Genomic DNA, 15,095 nt, shown 5'->3' on the forward strand with positions numbered 1-15,095 from the left:
TAACCACTGGGCCAACCCTGAAACCAATAGCCTTGACGACAGTAAATGTATCATTAGATAAAGTATTAAGCTATTTTTGATATTTTTTACGGTTCAACACCCATCACCTGATCGGCTACGAGATGAGATCCCATCACCCAACACTGTCGACCAGTCACCCTGTAAGGGGCGGCGACTTTTGCTTCTGCATGCCTTCACTGGGACCGGGCGGCTGGTTTCGTCATGAGGTGCCTCATCAAATATGTTCTCATCTTCCCTGACAAGCCCACTCTCATTATTATCAGATGAAACAGAATTAGATGAGCAGCAAACGTTGGTGTCAGCATCACTGTTAGTTGGATTCAAATCCTCGTCAGTGTCGCAGGTGTCAGCGTCGAGGGCGGCGGATGAATCATCAGACGATGGCACTCTATGTTGGTCGTCGCGCACCTGAGTGATCACCATCGAAACAGTAATATTTAATAAACTTAGTTGGTCTGGTTTATATTTGAAAATTAAATAAGATTACTATTTAATAACAACCTATATGTTAATAATACATGTGTCCTGATTTGAGAGATTATTGAAACTGTGTATTTTTCCGTATTTGGTGGGCATTTTCGCATGTACAGAGCAAACAAAAATGTAAATCAGCTCTAATTGGTTTTGCCTTATAGTCCAAGACCTATAAAAAAGTAGGAAAAATAACTTGGAAATTTCCATAAACTGATAAAGTGAACGCCTAAATTAATAATTAGTTTTAGTAATCTCACTCTTTTTGCCACCTTGATAAAACAATCTTTTATATGAATGCAATGCCGTGAATTCAAAATATAAAGAAATAGGTTATGAAAGGCAGATTACAAAATGATCTTTATTGACGTATGGTATGAAAATCGAACGGAATCGCCGTAATTGATTGTGAGCATGAATTATAGAGCTTTTGAATAATTTGGCTTCTGACTTTCGAAGAAAGGTACGTTCTTGCAGAGTGACTATAACGTCTTTATTTCACCCAAAACAAAGTAGGTGCCTGGTAAACAAAAAATATTTTCATTATAGATATTTTCGTTTGAATGGATGCATAAATGTTTTGATTAAAATTCGTTTGATTTTTTGTATGATCATTATGATTATGCAACGAGATAACCGGTTTCATGTACGTAAGCGATCAAGGACGGCAGAACAAATAATTTTGCTAACATTACTTTTTATGTACCGGGTTAGTCGAAATAATTTAAGCAGATTTTATTGCCAATGCTACAATTAAGCTAAAAATCATAGAATTTGGGAGCAGAAGGATGGGAACCTTAATCATATATATAATTGAGTGGCAACACTACTCTGCGCCACACCGAAGTCAGTAATAATCCCTCACAGGAGCGCTCTCTCAATTCAGGATGCTTTTGCTTCCCTAATAGTATTCTAAAAGCATATAGCGAAAAAATCAAATAATAAAGAAACGAGTACTTACTTTTATTTTGTGTCTTTTAGCAGCCCGGAATTGAATTCCGAAGTTAGTTCCAGGTACAATACTTTTCTCCATTTCAGATGATTACCTACTGCCTTCAATTTCATAACGATTGAGGACGACAGTGGAAAACATTTTCTCCTCTAAAAGACTAGCATGGGGAAAACAAAGGAAAACATTTTCGTGTTTTTTTTTTTATATAAAAACCCTCTCCAACAACAACAGCTTCTTAATTGCGTCCGATTTTTGCGGCAACGAGGGCATTAGTGTTTAACTTTTTCACTGATGTGTGCATTTCTTTTATTTTGTTGTTTTTCCTTACAAAATAGTGAGTCAATTTCTATGAAATAGGTTGCGAGCGCTTCTGTTAGGCTGTTTTCAAAACGAAAAAGTTTGAATAACACACTGTTATAACTTATTACACTATTTAATATAATATTTTAACCCCCAATTAACTCGCGATATTTTTTTATTTCTTATAGATTACATCAGAAATTGTAAATAACGGTTTAATTTGTTTTTCGAGCATTATTCACTGTTACAAACTCATTGAATTACTCGAATAGACCACACGGACAATTTCGTAAAGATCAATCTACCAAATCAGAGAGAGAGAAAAAAAAATAACTAAACTTATGTATTTTCAATAAACTTTTGTATTCAATATCAGAAATAAATTTCATCAAAATTTTACAAATATATATATATGGTCTTCATATAAAATGCTTGTCTTTCTCATGGGTTAGTTGAGCAATCTTATGCCACAAAAATTTTGTAGCGGGAAAGTAGTAAATTTAGAGATAACGAGACCCTTTAGCCTAATTGCAAAGGCTCACTGCGCAGTTCGCAGTCGGCACTCACAGAGCTATGACAGTTAGCCGGTGAGTTACGGCAGAAGGGTGATCAGTGGTGAGTGAAGGATTGGAGAAATGAGTATTATTCAGGTATAGATGGCGCTATTCGATCTCGGGTAGATTATGGATGTCTGGTGGTTTGCCAAAATGTAAACTGGATTCATTTGAACGGCGCTAGACAAATCGTAGTTCATTCGGAAATTTATATTGATCAGTACGCTTTAGTTCAGTACCTTTAGGATTAGCGTGGTTGCTGCCTGCCGGGGTAGCGCTGCTCCCAGCCAAAGCATAGAGTTTTTTAAAATCTCCCTCAAGTTCGTTTTTGATTCCTATAAGTAGACCAGTAAAGTATCATGGATATTGGATACCAGCATTATCATACATAAGAAATTAGTTTAGATCTTGGGTAAATGAGGAAATTAAAAATGAACTGATTCTGAAAAAATCTCTAGTTTGTCACTATCTCACTTCAATTGTTTTTTTTTTTACATATACATTTGAGTTTTGAACTCTTGAAACTTCAAAGTTCATTTGAGAGTCCTATGAGACTGAGTTTGAGTAGACCAGCAAACTGAGCAAAATATCACCAAATTCACCAGCATGAATACCAGCATTATCAAGCTTGGAAAAACTAGTTTATATCTTATAGATAATGGAAATTGGAAATGGATACCTACTTGAAAATGGTGATTTTTCACAATGCTTCTGGTGATATGTACTATTCACTGTCACTGGCAGTCACTGGGAACTATTATGTTGTATCATTGCATTCAGAGTGAGAAAGTGTTCAATCAACTAACTTGACATTTAATATAACAGCTAAATGAAAATCTGATTGCAGGAGCAGCACTGCAGCATGACTGTCACACTAGCACTAGCTGTTATTAATGATATATCAATTGTAATTGTTGTGAATATTCTCCTGATCATTTTCCTTATCAGGTTCTTAGTTTGTTAGAGCCTTGAAGGTCTGATGTGTAGAAAGTGGTCAGTTACTAAAATTTGAATAGTGGACTGTGGAAGTACCTAGTGGTACATTATGATAGATGGATGTCGGGAAGAGTTACCCAAGTCTAATAACTGGCTCGGTCACTTCTTCTTTTCTCCTCATACTGAGTCATACATAGTGAAGTCAAGATTTGATAGAATTTGTTGAATTTTAATCTCCTAATCTGCTGTGTATTTGAATTAAGATCTTGTTTATGATAATACATGCATCCATGATATGTTACTGGTAACTTGGTCTACTTTTAGTTCCTCAGCTAAACTCAGAAAAATGAAATTCTGACTTGCCAAAGACTGCTTGATAATTGCAGTTCTGCATTGCGATAAAAAGTTCATCCTCCTGCAATTTCTAGAAAGGTCATTTGCACCATGATATCAAAAGCAGGATGGAAGAAAGGAATATAGGTATACAAATAATATTCTTCTGACTTCTGAGGGACTAGATTGATAAATTCGTTTTCAAAGTCTGGATGAATAATCTGTAACTGCTGTGATTGAAATAAAACTGATAGACACAATGTTCACCGGACCTAAGAAATAAGCTTATGAAGGGACATTCTGAAAGCATAAAATTGAGTTATGGTATGAAATATCAGAGCCATAAATTTTCCTTGAGTCTTAACTTGAAATTTCCAATAGGAAGTAAATATGGCCAAGGCTTGCTGCTTGAGAATTTTCATATCATAGTTTGATTTGAAAATGGGTGAAGATTTTTGATCTTCTTGGCTTGATGAGTTACAGTGAAGATTGGATTTGATTCTAGTCAAGAGGTTGAAGTGCTTAACTTCTATGAAGTTATGATTAGCAAGCTAAGATTTCAATCTTAGCTTCTATTGATATTGCTAATGGTAATGTAGGCTGTCTGTATCAGTGCCAATGGTTGCATTCATGGACTTTCAAAGAGTGACCCTTCTTCTAGAACTTGCATCCTCACCCATGTTGTTGATGGGATAGTTACCTAATAGGAATTAAGAATATAACTGGTACACCTTGGTGTGAACTTGGGTTAGATATTTTGAAATTGTGGTATATTTTTTTTTCAATTCTATTGCCACAAATAAAGTTTGCATGAATATTGGAATGCTAGTATGAATGCATAAACTTGGTCCTGAAAATTTAGGCATGAACCCCATTGAATATTTAAATCCACCTTAGTTAGTCTGACGAAAACTGAAGATACATTGAGAATGTTGTACTTCAGCATGCTGCTCTTGTATGCAGTCCATCAGGGATCTGAAAGCAACTAGGTCACTGAAAATGCCCAGTGTGAGCCATGCAAGTATAGCCTGTATAGGTAGCTCTTACCAGCACTATAAATGAGCTATACACATAGTTGAAATTTTAGGTTCCTTATAGCATTAGGTGTTGATTCCTGTTGGAGAGTGGTAGTGCCCATTATCAATGACCGTTTTCATAATTAGGAACCAGACTACTTGTTGGAAAAATGAACTATGGCTGGCACATCTGCATTCTAAACAGCACCTAGAGTTGTAAGAATATCCTAGATTTCCGGAGATACTTGATCTCTCGCAATTTGATACCATTTTCAAATGAGAAGTGGAATAACCTGTGAACCTGCACAATCCTACAGGTCCAACATTTACAATTGGACATTAGGACCGTTTTTCAGCGAGATAGACTTCTAACATTTTCACTAGTAATCTAACCCTGGTCGCTTAAAGGACTTGATTCTTGGCTATAATGGAGTTTCTAGTAGAATGGCTCTACATGGTCATTTCCATTCCGGCTCGTTGAATTAAAATTCTTGTCTCTAATCATCTCGTTGCAGACGCAAATGATACATACATTTCATGCTACCTACAGTTCACGAAGAAACTGAAAATTTAGTCAGTTACAGGCCTGCTAAATCCAGTGAAGTTCTAATACAGGGATTAGAATATCCCCTGGACATAACTAGTTTGGTGTTGGGTTATAGTCTTCCTTGTTCATCTTCTTCCTTCGCAACTAGAAAACCAGGTTGGTAAATTCTTCATGGCACTTGCCTGCCTTGTGATTTCCCGTTCGCTCTGTGTAATTTGCCAGAATTATGTGTAACGGCCAGAATTATGTGTACTTGTAAGATTCTCTTCATATTTTTCACTTTTTGACAAATAATATCCTCTGAACTGGAGGAGGTACGAGGTAAGCTAGATCAAATTTGAAACTGAGAACACTAGTTTCTAGTTTGCTGGTCACATTGCAACATATTTTCATATAACTGAGCGCTCTTATGATTCAGGAAGGATGGAAGGTTCGCGTGCCAATGGGGAATCCTCGTCAATGTCCCCGCGTCCTGAAACCAGCGGTGAACCGAAAGCGAATGGTGAACCTCGTCCAGTCTCCGAAGGAGCCTCTCCTGAGAAGAGCGCAAGTGATAAGTCGCCTAGCCCTACCAAGAACGGCGGGCCTGATGACCCTGAGGTGAAGCCGCGCCAGAACGAAGAGACGCAGCGCGCCTCTGGCCGTGAACGAGAGAACCGAGATGGTGCACGGAAGAACAGAAATAGCAGGAGCAGCAGCCGAAAATCGGATAAAAGTAAGAGTAAGGGTAATTAAAGGAGCTTTTATTGATCTAGCTAGGCGGTAAAAATGACTGCCGAACTTGTGCAGGAAAATGTATTAGAGCAGGGAGTAGGTCTCACACGAATCAGAGCATTTATTGTAATCGGAAATATCCGTAGTCAATGGCATAGTGACGTAGAGGCAAGGTCTACACGTTATATAGCTAATGTGGCTTCAAATAGGTAGTCATAATCGAGATAACTGTCGTTTGCAGAATGGTGGGTTTGTCCAGAAGCGGAATGTCGCGCACGCAATTCCATCGACGCTACGACCTGCACAAATTGTGGTGTTCAGCAGATAAACAAATGTGAGTTGGAGTTTTTTCGTGATTGAACTATCACAAATTCAAAACTGTGTCGATATCAAGCAGACGGCTCCATACTGGTTTAGGGCGTGCCTCGCTACTATAGATTTTTTTTTTGAAATACTGCTTTCATTCTAGAGTTCAAATGCTCGTAATCTTCCTCACCATGTTACAAAATTTTCACAAGCCTGCTGCTATGTAATGTATTGGAGTGGCCAGGCAAAATTATAAGTATCTTAATTGTCTTAGCAACGAGTCGTCATATGTACGCTCGCAACTGGGAGAAGACGCGCGTGTCGGGGCTGGTAGTGACGCACGTTACCTCCCCAACCACCGTCTACATCCAAACACCTCAGCAGCAGCACGACTACGCTCGTCTCCGCAACTGCATGGCTATGGCTTACGCCAGTGCCTCGTATCGACCTTCCCTTGTAGCCGCTAACATGGTAAGCTCATTAGCGTTCCACTTGGGTTACCTTGTTTGAAGTAATCGGCTAGAGCAAATTGATACTTCAGGAGCGGGTACAGTATTTTCGAAGGCTAGTTGGTGAATATAAAGCAGGTTATCATAAGTCTTCAGCTTGCTTCATTGTTGTCTAATAGGTGATGTAGATATTTCTCGCAAATTACTTAACAGACGTGGCTGTTATACGTCTGGATGATGAAACAGAAGCCCTCTGCTCGTTTTGTTCCCAAATCTACTGCATCTTTTGTCTTCCTGCATAAATGGTTAAGTAATTAAGGTTTTGATTGGCAAATTTTCGTTAGGCTTAGTGTCTAGTGTGCCACTGTCATTCAGTACCTGGGTGCGTTCTGCACGTAGAAACTTAACTCGTTTTCTTACTACTCAGATGTTGGGCATGAAGTACGGAGACGGCTACGAACGCGTGCGCACGGATCAAATTGTCCCAGATAAGCAGGCTCAGGCAGCTGATCTCAATGCTAACTCTACTCCACAGTCGGAAGCCAATTCAGGTGCATACACTTAACTTTCCCTGTTGATTGAATAGATTTTAGGTGAAATGACGATGAGCTAACGCGTTTAGCGTATGACATATTCTACGCTGCATGTGCCCTACTGGAAAGTTTCTTCGACCGTGACTATTGGGAAGCGGCTTCCGGCTTGGTTCATTGAAACCCTTATGCATCAGTTTACGTTCCGGTGATACGAGAGTGTAGAGGTATGCTGAAGATCCATCGTCCGAAAAAGTCGAATGAACTGACTGTTGCCCAGTATCCGTATTAAACTATTTATTTATTGAAAGTTCACTAACGAGAGGAGTTTTAATCTGCTAGCGTGCTGTCTATTATAACAATAACGTTCAACTAAATGAATTTCAAATTTTCAGTTATTTGCTCGTGCTTTTCGGGCGAGATTTCCTGCTTTGCTCAAAAGACTGCAGATTACATCTATATTATGTTACATGGCCCATCTATGAGCGCATTCGCACAGGTTTGAAGTTTTCCTCTATTCTGCTTCTACCTCGTCTTTCGAATCTCGTTCAGTAGACAATTTATTTTAACGAATTGGCGCTACAGATTTAAAGAGTAATTCCCAGACATCGTTACGCAATTTACTAAATATTAGTTGCTGTAGCCTGCATTCAATTTCGCCGTCAAGATGGAAAAGATTTTTCATTGCAGAGCCCGTCAAGCTGGAGCAAAAATCCGCTCCGTCGTCGCCAGGTGGAGGCACTTCCCTGAAGTGGCGCGTGCAGCTCGTGGATCGTGGCAGCTGGTGTGAGGCGCTGGAGGACGACTTCAACTTCCTCCTGTCAGGTCTTTCAGACCTCGCGCCCCTGGCCACAAAGTACTCCCTTAATGAGCTAAGGCTCGCTCGAGGTGCTTCTGAGGCGCAGCTGGAGGAGGTCGGTTGGCTTCCTTAAAGGTGGAAGATTTGTTTGTTTCTCTGGATAGGGCGAAAATTGTAGAAATTGTCGAATTTATTTAATACCGGAGCAAATCGAAGCTTGTAAAGAAAGATAAATCGATATGCATACATTAAATATTCATGTGGTCTCTCTCCCATTCAAACATCCAGAAGGGTCATTATTCTACTAAGAGAGAACAAAATTTCCATTTATTCGTGAAGTTTGCGTAAGTCACGGTTGCTTCAGCTACACGTTCTCTGTAGTACGTGTGATGCAATGGTGTACATTCACTTGTGTGAGCTTGAGTAATCACATTTAATCACGGGCTCTTCTATCCACAGTAAACAAAGTCCCTTTAATAGTGATCGATTGCATGAAACGTTGGATGTACAGATTGGGCTACCATTAGACTGAATTATCAACGGTTAAAATAACCTTGCATAACTAACCTTTTTTCGCGAATTATCGGCATAGATTGGTGAACGTAATACATCTGGCTATTTAATTGATAACTTGAGAATTTCTGGTGTTCAGAGCCGCGCGTGGCTGGAGCAAGAACTGTCATCAGGCGTCATCGAAGGCGACGTCTACAAGCAGACGCGCAACCAGTCATCGGTGCTTTTCCTTGATGTAAGAATTGCCCTTGATTAGTCGAAAATAGCATTTGTTCGGCGTATAGCAAGAGTGGAATCCAATTTTTGTAGAATAGAGTTGTCCTTTAATACTTAATGGATTTTTCATGGTAGGTTGATTATCATAACTACTTGACATGACACAGGTTTTCCATTTCAGCTCTACAAAGGTGAAAAGCACATCAACAAGGAGTTATGCCGCTTTGCAGCTGTAGAGCCCAAAACTAACCTAAAATGGCTCAAGGTGTGTAAAAGTTATTACTATATTCTATATACAAATTTGTTGCCTAATCAAAGTAAATCCACCTACGCATCTTTGAACGATGTTTATCTTGTAAAGCTAAAGTCTCGAATTCGCATTGAAGGCGATCTTCCCTTGAAGCATGTCTATTTCACTTCTCAGCCTGACGCTGTCCGCGCTTCCACATCCTCTTCCGTTGACGAGGGGTTGTCCGTCTCTCCGTCCGACTCCCAGCGACCCGATGAGAAAGTAGACAAAATTTCAGAGTGAGATTCCGTCCCCGGTATTGTTTTATTATCGAGATGCAGCTAGTTGGTATCTTCCCTCGATTTCACAGCTGTATCATTTTGGCTTGTCGGAGCTCTGTAGGTTTCGGCATTGAACGAGCTTATAGCGCAATTGAAATAGTTTAGTTATGATTTTCCTAGATTGCTTACGTAAGCGGTAACCATTTCGGAATCTGCCGTGGTTTTCGTACGTATTCGTTTTATTGCAGTTCACATGTAGATTTTTTATATTAAGCCTGTTAACCCACGTTGAAATTTCAGAATCGGTTGCAGCAATGCCACGTTCGTCATCTAGTCACGTAGCATAGAGCAGATGAACGCAATCGGTCTTAGATTTCAGTCACAACTTAGAAAGTTTCGATAGACGTTAGTTACTCCTTACTGATTCCAGCAATAGCTAGAAGCAGACGAGCATGTTCGCTTCCGCGCAACTATTTTCCCACTATTGCAAAGTTCAATTTTTTTTCAGAGTCCAAGAGTCTCATTCCGTGGAGGTAGACGGTCCTCCTAAGGAACAACGCAATAGGGTGAGAAATTCCTAAGTTTCGAATTATATGAAACCTAGTTCAATTCTTCGAATATTTTCACCTAATGTTGAACCTTCAGCTTTGCCATAATACTGAAATTTACCCATTAGTTATTCGGTTTTGAGAGCAGGGACAATCGGGCACTTCCCAAACTAGTTTCATTTGATCTTGATCTTAGGCATATGTCTTGCCTATTCTTCACAGCAGTCCATGCAAAATTTCCTTATATCCCAAATTTAAACCTTGCCCAGAGTTAAACTTATTTTTTGCCTTTTCATTCACTAGCGGGAACGATCTCCTCGCGCGTCAAAGGACTCTACATCAGAGGATCACAATGTCGTGTTCCGCGAGCCTGCAGCTCCTCGTCGTAATGACGGTGCCAGCGGTGGCGGCCGTCGCGGCAATCAATGGGCCAACCGCAGGAACGGACGGCCGCGCCAACAGAAACTGCCTCCTCTCCATGACTGGGCTGTCCTGTGCTTCGACCTGCGCACTCCTGCTCATTCCATCGCGTGAGCCGAAACGCTAATGCAGTTTTTATTGTCCTCTGAAAAGCCATATTGGAGTTGCGAAGAGTCTAAAGCGAAATATCAAAAGTAACGGCTATTTGTAAAACCTGGCACCTGAGTATTTGGAGAGAAGTTGAAATCCAGAGTTCATAGCAAGTTTGACGTGAATACATGACGCTGATGCACCATCTTGAAATACTTGAACAGACATTTGCCCTGCTTTGGTTACTTGAATCTTTTTTTTTATGAATTGCAGTCTAGCTAGTCCTTATGCCTGAAACTACAGTCAATAATCCCTTCATACATTTTTCTCATCACGGCTGTAACCCTCTCACGAACAAGCTATCTGCGACTGAATTTTTCTATCTTTATCTTGTATTATAATCTGTACACAGTAACTATACACTCAACTTGCCAGCAAGTTTACACCCCCCCCCCCTGCTGGCCCACCGAATACCTAAGGCCCTAGGTTAATGTTCAGGTTTCTCTTTTTTGAGAGCGCATTCCCTCTTATTTCATGAGGCGAGCTTAAAAATAAATACCGAGATGTATACTTGTTCATTCCGCCTTTTGTCTTCTAGAACTTTGTGCGAGATGGTAGAGCACGCGGGAAAGGATAGCAGGGTCTCCATCGCCGCCGCCGATTCCATTCAAATGGAAAACTGCGACGACTCTGCCATGGTTTCGGTGCTTGCGGATATGATCGCCGCACAACCGCGTCTTCTCTTGCTGCTATGCGTTCTACCTCAGCATGTGCAGGACTACAGTGAGTCACGCTTTTCAAGTTTCATGTATGGAAACTATACATTATTCAAACCTCAAGGTAACTTGTTGATTTTTATTAACTAAGTCTCGCCTGAGATCTTGGAAACTTGCGTTGAGAGCAGGTTTGTGACATGCGCTTACCGCAAAGTAATAACGAGTATTCCAGTACCCAACATTGAAGCTCTAGCACAAGTTTTTCTAGTTTTGAGAAATATTTTCCATTTTAGTATTTTTAGTAACCAACTTGAACATTGCTAACGCAAGCATTCTGTCAATCTGAATTGCATAAAGTCAACTGCGTAGGTTATACTACTTTCCTAATGAAATTCTCACAGGTGCGTTAGAGCGTACAGGTCGCAACCTCGGCGTGTGCGTAGTTTGCGTCAGGGGCGAGAGCATTGCTGATCCAACCCCCAACACGGCTACGAGGCTGCTCGCCGATCTGCAGACGGCAATGCTGAATTCTCCTGCTATACTACCCGATCAGGTATTCTAGTGGTTATTGCACAGTTTAGAACGACTCACAGCTCCTGTAGCTAGTTTCACAACTTGAGCTGGCGTCGGTTTGTCACCTTTTCTGAGCAAACGGTGCCTGCATTAGTAATGCTGAATAAAGTGAGGTCTGCACTGCAGCAATTTAGCCAGAGCTGGCGCTAGACTGGAGCTAAAAAAAATGTAATGCACATTGAATAGTTTCAACTTTTTTTCGTCTGATGTTAACGGCGTCTTGTCTAAATTGTTTGTCCTGCTAAACGTCTAATGTGGCTGCTTAAGAGAAGTTCTGGTACCATTGGCGAATAATTTGCACTAATCAAGCACCTCGTATTATCTACAGGGCTCTTTCAGCTACGGTGGAAGGCAACGACGAAGATACAACAGAGACAGGAGGAACCAGAAATCGGTGAGATATCCAGCGCATAAATTAAGGAATATCACACTCGAGCAATAAACGCACGTGTCAATTCGAAAAGTAGTCCGCCCATGCTCGAACTCTTGAATACTCTGATGGCTTCTTGGAACTTGATTCTTTGATCGTGTGATTATTCCAGTCTGTGACCACTCAGCGGAGCACCTCCCCGGGATCGCAAACGCTGATGAGCTTCACTCGTCAAGACGGAGGTGCCGACACTAGCCTGCAAGCTGTTCTGGGTGCAGCCAGTCAGGGCGTCTCTCTGCTCCACAAGCTATCTCTGTCTAATTCTCAGGCGAGTAACTTCTTCAGTCGTACTCGTCGCTACTTATGGCTAGACAAAGGTTGGTCCTCATTGAACCAATCCATACATTTGTCTATTGCCGATAGGAAAGTTGATACTCGCATAGTAAGTTAGGTTTAGGTTCAGAGCATAAAGTTTTGTATTCCTCAAGGATGTGATGAACACTTGTTTATTCCGCCCAATCAACATTAGGTTTTACTTGGAAGCTCTCTAGTTGAATTAGACTAGATGCAATTTGAACCTGAACACGGTCCTAAGAATACTCAAATATCCGTCTTACAGGGAGGAGAGACTTCGAATGCCAATACTGTGCTCCAGTCTTCAACAAGTCAACAAGATATTGTCAAGGCTAAGCGTAGCCTCGAAGAGTTGCAGGTTAGTGGTCTTGTTAAGACGCAATATGGTCTACCTTTTTCAAGGTATGGAAGTTTTCAAACTTAATCTTGATGGGCGATTAACTGCCGATGATGCAAGAACGGTTATTTGAAGGAATAAGATTTCGGAACGAAGTAGTTTCGGTTGTGAAGATATTTCTTATTTCCCTGCCGTGTAAAGTTTGGATAACTATTTTGAACGTGGTGATCTGTTGATTTGACCCACTAACTGCTCATCAGATGGTCACAGGGTCAGATAAACGGATATTCGCGTGCCGTCGTTGCTTTGAAAACCTTCAATTATTAAATATTTTGTATAATGTCTTATGACCAAGCTTGCCTAGCTCTAATCTAGTTTTCCTTGCATGAATTCCAGGCAAAGCACAAGCAAGCTAAGGCCTACACCTACGAGGCCTTCCTAGCGGCCGCGGAATTCTTCAGCCACCTTAGCCACGCGGTTGCTCCCAATCCGTAGACTAAACTTGCGCACTACACTGCTTAGGGGGGTTGCCGGAATCGTCGCTCCTCGCTCCACCAGAGTCCTTGACCGGCCATCGTGCTTTCAATTTTTATTTGAACTCTGTATTCGTACGGAATAAGGTTTTGAGTTTTCTTGATTTTCCATACATTGTTCGCGTTGGCCTGCAGGCCTGAGATATGCACATTATTCTCACGGTGAAAGAGCTTCTTTTTGATTGTTCGTTGCTTTAATGCTTGTTCTCTTTCTTGCCTTTCGTTGCGTTGCGAGAAGAGCTTCGTTCATGACAGTGCAGTGGCTTCCTGTTGCGCCTAAATGCTGAGGCAAGGTGCCGGGAGTTTACTTGCTGCTAAAAGTTTACTATTTCTAGATTATGCCAGCCTTCGGCAGTAGTTCTGATAGCTGCCTCCGGAAAACGTCATTATGATTAGGGTTAACTGAAGCTGCGTCCTTGCTGTAGTCACGTTTAGACTTGTTTTGTATTGCAGTACTTGATGCGCTTCTTGAGACCACGTCTAGTTAGTCAGTGTGAAGGGGCTAGTAGAAATAACAGCAATACACAAAGGGCTGCTCTTTCCTTGTTGTTGTGTTGAATGAACGAACTTTGTGCTTTGCTCTCTCCAGCTCTTGAAGCCTGTATGATTGGATGGTGCCTCGCTTGAACTACGTATTCTCAGAATGAGAACGACAAACGAATGATTCTGCATTCGCCCATAAATAATAAAATAGCCAAATCGTTCATATTCGTGTCATTCCTTGATTGAACGCCTGGATTTGCCGAAATTACTACTGTCGTTGGATGACCAGACATAGTTACGACGCAGTTCACGTCTAACCGTGTAGACTGGCCCGTCTGGCCCCAGCTAACCTACCGATTGATTGCCTATATTATTAGTCTCTGCTAAAGATTGATATCCAATTACAGCGGCGCGTGCTTTGAAGTATTCCAGAAACCTGTTCAAAGTCGCTGTATAAAGTTGATCAAAAGTCTCGAAGTGCAGAAATCGATCGCATTTACAAAATTTGGTTCCGGGGGCTTGCTTCGCCTATCAAAAGTCCAGTATTTATCCTGGTGTGGCATTTACCCCTAGCGTAGAGGAAAGTCTCTCCGTGCTGTGTACTATTGGCTTCGAGAGTCGAATCTCGAAAATAATGGTCTGAAACGCTTTGAAAAAAAAGTTTGAACGATGATGCTTCGTAGTCCCAGAACTTTGGGTGAACCGTAGCTTAACATAGACCAATCCAGATGCATAATGCCCCGGATAGATAAGTATCATAAAGTGTACAGCAAATGTTGAAGCGATGTACACTTAGTACCGACATGATCAATTGTTCATTAAAAATTGAAAATTCGAATTAAAAAATTGAAACTTCGCACTTCGAATCGTTTGCAAAACTAATTATGTTGAAATGCCAGGGGACATTTTTGAAATGCCATGGGGCGTTTTTTTTTTTTTTCGAAGAATTAATGCAGCTTTAATCTCTGCATCGGCCATGACCTCTTTTTCCTTCCCGCTTGGTTAACTTTTTGACAACACGAGAGTTCAATCAACATTGGTTTTTAAAGAGAAGCGTTTTGTTTAACGCGTTTTTTAAACTTTCTACATTTGGAATGAACGAGGAAACTGATGAATCCTTCATAGAGGGAGGGGCAAACACGCCGCTTACATTTCTTGAAGAAACTGGGCCCTCCAGAGATCTTCATGCAACGATGTGTAAACTACAGCGATATCTATTTGAGCAGGTTTCCTCGTGAATTGACTCCTTTTCCAAGCAAGAGACGATGCTGAATTTTGGTCCAAATTTAACTCGAAACAGAATTGACTAAATATTAACACTTTAATTCTGATTGCCTAGTGTTGCGCACGTTAAATTTTCCTCGAGCAAAGACATTTCCACAAGAACTCCTAAATTGTATTGAAAATAATATCGAACTCGAACGCGATTTTCGCGCCAAGGCTTTCAACAACACAATCAGCTAACTGAAAATATGATTATAAATTCGACAGACGATCATTGTTT

General features: G+C 40.8%; 1 protein-coding gene across 2 annotated transcripts; it reads left to right on the forward strand.

The window, feature by feature from the left end:
* The first annotated feature begins 2,294 nt into the window (after nt 1-2,294).
* LOC108664591 lies at nt 2,295-13,812 on the forward strand. 2 transcript variants are annotated; one of them, XM_018151210.2, is made up of 18 exons: nt 2,295-2,359; nt 5,099-5,286; nt 5,549-5,851; nt 6,086-6,178; nt 6,425-6,621; nt 7,027-7,150; nt 7,820-8,043; nt 8,581-8,676; nt 8,839-8,922; nt 9,082-9,185; nt 9,676-9,733; nt 10,019-10,245; nt 10,824-11,008; nt 11,343-11,494; nt 11,843-11,908; nt 12,057-12,212; nt 12,504-12,596; nt 12,972-13,812. In XM_018151210.2, the coding sequence occupies exons 2-18, from the start codon at nt 5,121-5,123 to the stop codon at nt 13,068-13,070; spliced, it is 2,427 nt and encodes an 808-aa protein (XP_018006699.1). In that variant the 5' UTR covers nt 2,295-2,359; nt 5,099-5,120; the 3' UTR covers nt 13,071-13,812. The 2 variants fall into 2 exon arrangements, with proteins under 2 accessions (XP_018006699.1, XP_018006700.1); XM_018151211.2 differs by having other exon boundaries at nt 5,549-5,845.
* Nucleotides 13,813-15,095: the final 1,283 nt, after the last annotated feature.

Source organism: Hyalella azteca, unplaced genomic scaffold (genome assembly GCF_000764305.2).
Source record: "Hyalella azteca isolate HAZT.00-mixed unplaced genomic scaffold, Hazt_2.0.2 contig15442, whole genome shotgun sequence".
In the NCBI taxonomy this organism is placed as follows: Eukaryota; Metazoa; Arthropoda; class Malacostraca; order Amphipoda; family Hyalellidae; genus Hyalella; species Hyalella azteca.